General features: G+C 36.0%; 1 protein-coding gene across 1 annotated transcript in view; it reads right to left on the bottom strand.

Moving 5' to 3' along the window:
• The window catches only part of LOC113804427 (WAS/WASL-interacting protein family member 2), a 57,430-nt gene that overhangs the window by 47,315 nt on the left and 5,115 nt on the right, over nucleotides 1-5,000 (bottom strand). Inside the window, exon 3 of the mRNA XM_070125281.1 lies at nucleotides 4,983-5,000. This exon is cut by the window's right edge and continues 100 nt beyond it. Coding sequence (XP_069981382.1) covers nucleotides 4,983-5,000 — 18 coding nt within the window. The remainder of the gene's footprint in view (nucleotides 1-4,982) is intronic.

The raw sequence follows: 5,000 nt of genomic DNA, 5'->3' as shown, positions 1-5,000 counted from the left end.
TTTTTACATTAAAACAATGATATTATCACAATATTTTCTATTCTCTATATACATTCCGTGCCCTCCATAACCTTCACCAGCAGTGTTTTCCTTTTAACATTTTTTAATGAAATCATCTGCCTATATATGCACCTGTTCCAGCTATCTGGGTACCAGATAGCTGAAACCAACAGGTTTTCAAAAAGCTTTCAAGTAAAAATTAATTTTAAAAAATCTTTAAAATCTAAAAGGAAATTCCACTTTCTAATATCATTACAACTACATGCTCTAGCAACTTCATGGCTAAAGAGACTACTGATTCTTCTCAGCTGGACAGGATTTTGAAAACATTATAGCTTTATTGCTTCCCTGTGACAATACGTATGTTCAATCACTGACATATCTTTCACACAGACAAAAGTGATACTTTAAATCTTTTAAAATAAATCATGTTAATAATAGCAAATTAGTTTCTGTTGTAGGGATTTTGAATTTGAAAAAAAAGTTTTGGGGGGCCTTTTTTCTTCTTTTTTACATATGGTGAGGAGAGCCATTTTTCATAATTCTCAATATGTTAATTTGCTTACAATGATTAGACAATCTAGAAGAAACTATTCAGAAGAGGAAGAGCTGAGCAATACATATTGGGCAAGGGTTCTGCTGGTATAACAGATATGCTCATAAGCCTTTATGTGCTTTTACCCCTTACTAAAGCACACCAACTCTTCCTACAATAAAGGAGAAAAATTGACCAAAGCAAACAAAAAGGAAAATATCTGAATGTAACAAAACTTTTTTTTTTTTTGTCAAGTTCATTTTACTGGATATGCCAAAAATACGATCTGTGTGTGTATGAACCAGAAATTAAATCATCTTCAAATTTTCTCGCAATATCTTCATAACGCCACCTTTGTTTGTCGATCATCTTTTTTATAGAGAAAACAAATACAACCAGGTAAATGTTAAAGGGAAAAACCTTTAATTCCATCTCGATAAGAATCTGCAAGTGTGCCTAAATAAATGGCGAGTCTTATAATATCTCCCTCACTAGCTGGGCATCCTATTCTATGAATTACACTCAGTCACCTGATACTGCCACTTCACACTTTCATGATGCAAGTACCCTGGCTGACCTACAGCCAATGCTCCTACTGACCAAACACTGCCGATTACTGTCCTTGGCACCCTTCTTCATGGAATCTTCCCACATCCCACAACCACACCCAGGAATATGATACTCTAGAAGCAATTTCAGCAATGATACAGCACCTCCTGTAGGAGTCATACTAAAGACATGCACTTACCCTTGGATAGAGACTCAATTTGGATCTCTTACTCCAAGGGGTCAACAAAGGTCAATGGGATTCGAGGTCAAGACATAGGATATACTTGATGAGCTACTTCAGATATGCCCTGGTCTTTGTACACATTCCTAAGCATAACACCAAACCAGCCTTACTTTTTGCTGTCTCAGTGTCCCTGGCAATGTGAACTACACCCACCAACCAACAAAATTTGCCTTCCTGAAACTTGGAAATCAGTCCTTTTTTGTAGCTGGAGAGTTTGCAGTTCTTCAGGGTTAAGCAACTTTTAAATATTCAATGACAACTTTGCCAAAAGAAAAGTGTGTAAAGAGATTCTAGATAATAGAATCAATAGCAACAGTATTACATTACTTGTGAGTTATCTTTGCCCCGTCCAACTGATGGGTTATCCATAAGTGGACCAAGTCTATGGGAGTAAACCCTCATTAAAAAATGAAGTTGGATAGCTGGCAACTCAATCTGCAACATCAGGTGAGAGGGGTGTGGCCACCCAGAAGGAAGAAGAAAAAGACCTAACAAAGTATATAAGAGTCCCACTATGGGCCACCAGCCAGGGAATTGGAGACCCCAGTGTTAAATGTAGAAATGACATGAATGAAACTGAATACAGTAGGTGTAAGTGAAGTAAGATGGACAGGGTTAGGACGCTGCATTAAAAAAGGAACTGTGTTTTATCACTCAGAAATTGATATACATGAATATGGTGTGGGAATCCTGGCCAATAAACTTCTTGGAAAGGCTGTGACAACAGACTACAGTCAACATAGAACAACAAGTCTCATGAGCATGTTACAATAATCATCATGTAATCAACATTAGAAAGAATTAGAAATAAAATCAAAGCCAAAGTAGCCGAGGAAGAACAGACTCAATGGACCTGAAATGCTTTTTTCATCATGAGAATTACTGCAGAACCATAAACAGAAATGCAATGTGTACATTTACCTTCACTTGTTTCACTGGTTATGAGGAAGTGTTTAACCAAGTAAAAAATTCCCATTTAATGAAAATGTTCCTAGGATTAAGTACTGGAATCAGGAAGCTGCTATGAATTTTAAAAATCAATAACTAAAAGGAAAAAGATCCTGTTGGGTGTGCATCAAGGTTGCATGTCATTAAATTTATTCTCACTATACAATGAAATCCTGTTAAAAAGTAATAGGAGCTGAAGGACAAAAGGTTGGGAAAAAGAATATGAAGAATACAAAATTTGTTGATGATACCATATTGAGTGTCAATACAGAAGCTAAACTGCACATGCTCCTTACCATGAAGACAGTGAAGACCAGGGTATTAATAGCAACACCAGGAAAACAGAATCTATGATCATCTCAAATCGCAAAAATTATCCATTTGGCAACACAATGAATAAAAATATCAACACCTATTCCCACTCCATTGTATACCTCAGCAGTATGGTGACAAGATGGAAGATGCAACACAGAAATAAAAAAAAACAGATTGTGATGGCCGAAAAAAGGATTTGACCCAAAGAGCTGGGGTGGCATGTCCATATATTAAAAAACCACAGTGACTTTAGGGTTTAAAGTTTACAACAGGAGCTAACTTGAACAAATAAATCAATAAACCCCTTCCTGAATCCACATGCTACCATAAAGATCATTGTATAATCCAAAAATATCCTTAACCAGACCTCCTACCAAGAGCCATATTTCCAGACCCCCTGATTGCCGTTTCTACCTAGACAAAGCAGTCCTCTTGTAAACATGAACTCAATGCTTAGAGATGGCATGACAGGGATGCTATGTCCACTGTAATTTTGGTTTCTTGTGTTTATCACTCCACAAGTGCTTACCCATTAGGGAGTCAATCATTAGTACTACCTATAGCACCTGTTCTTTTCTATTTCTTATTGTTATTAACATTTCAATAACTTGAAAATTCAGTATCAATAACAATAAAAGTATCGATATCAAGAGAATAAGAAAAAAAAATAAATCAAGCAAATTCAAGTAATGGGAAATCAGGTGTGATCATCTGAGCCTACTAATTGACTCCTTGGTGGCTCCGCACCTGTGGAAACATCTGTGTGCAACAAAATTCACATAAAATACAGTGCACAGCATATGGACCTGTGGGTGACAGGTTAACTAATTATAGTTTATCAATTTTGTTAAGACGTCAATGGTTCCACAAGCGCTGTCATCAAGGATTACCTTTTATTCTAATTCTTAATATGATTCTTTTATCTAATTACAATTACTATTTGTAAAAACAATAATAATTATTATGTCAATTACAGTAACATTATCAATATCAATAGCATTAGGGGGAAAAAAATCAAGACCTGAGGAAACCAGGTAAGGATATGTGGGCATACTTATATGACTCTTTGTTGAATGAGTAGTTGTGGAGACACCTCTGTGTAAACAGAATTCAGAAACCAAAACAACTTTCGGTGGTACATGTACCCCAATGGATTAGCAACATGAAAAATATACTTGCAAACTTACATCTTATGATCAATACAAGAACAGGAACCTAGAAGGTGTATGCATATATTCAAGAATGATTTAAGGAAGTGAGAAAGACTGGGACACTGGGCACAGAAAACAAGGAGATACTGAATGCGATAGAGATGTCATGCCTGAGAAGAGTGCCTAGAATCCAACACAAATTTGAAGTAGCCTGCTCAGGAGAGCAACCACCAAAAAGATTGCTCTTGGAACAATCAGTTAAAGATAGTCTGTTTTCTTGGACCATGTACTCCAAACTAATGAACATTTAAAGGCCCTATCACACTAGCACTTTTTCCATAAATTTTTGCTTTTCCGTACAAGTCTGAGGCTTTTCACAAGTATCTTTAGAAACAGAACACATCCAAGACAACGACGGTTATGACCATTTCCGTCTTGATCTCGTACTACAGAGGATCTATACAGCTAGAATATTTATTTATTCATAAATTAGATAGACTGTGTGAATGTAAACATAAGCTAATATTTTAGAGCATTCATATATACAATATACATAATCAAATTTCTTTAAAATAGCGTTATATGGATGAGAATGTTCGAGTGATTCCTGGGACCTCACTCCGATGGTGCCATGTTTGTTTACATGGATAATGGTTTTTGCCTTAGTAGTGTGATAGGGTCAGTCAATTTCCATACGAAATGTTAATTCAAAATTGCAAAAATTGACAGAAAAAGTGCTAGTGTGATAAGGCCTAAACTCTATCAAGCAATATTGATAGAGGACATTCCAGAGGATGACTCAGAGCCAAATATGTGGAAAGAATGTGCTGGAGGACTGGACACCTATGCAGTTCATTCAGGCAGCTCAGGGCATTTTGAGGTGGAAAAGCATGATTGTCGATATTAATGACAAGACACTATAGTTACAGTAACTACAATACAGACCTATATAACAACATATCTAGATGTTGAAAATATCCTCACATAACTAGCCACATATCTAAATGACATATCATTCTAATTATCATTACTCACCCAAAAATTACCATCAACCTTTGTTTATATGCACAAAAAAGTAAATAAAATGAAAAATTGTTATCTCTAACTTATTCAGGAACACACCCTCCCAATATTACAACTTCCAACTTTTAAAATAAAAAAAAAACTAATTAGCAACTCCAAAAATCAGCTGGCACCCAAATCACTCACTTGGAAACGGGGAGAACTCTCAAGTGCTTACCTGCCCGTCTGAAAAGGC

The sequence above is a fragment of the Penaeus vannamei genome, chromosome 1 (genome assembly GCF_042767895.1).
Source record: "Penaeus vannamei isolate JL-2024 chromosome 1, ASM4276789v1, whole genome shotgun sequence".
Classification (NCBI taxonomy): Eukaryota; Metazoa; Arthropoda; class Malacostraca; order Decapoda; family Penaeidae; genus Penaeus; species Penaeus vannamei.
This window is presented reverse-complemented; position numbering and strand designations above follow the sequence as displayed.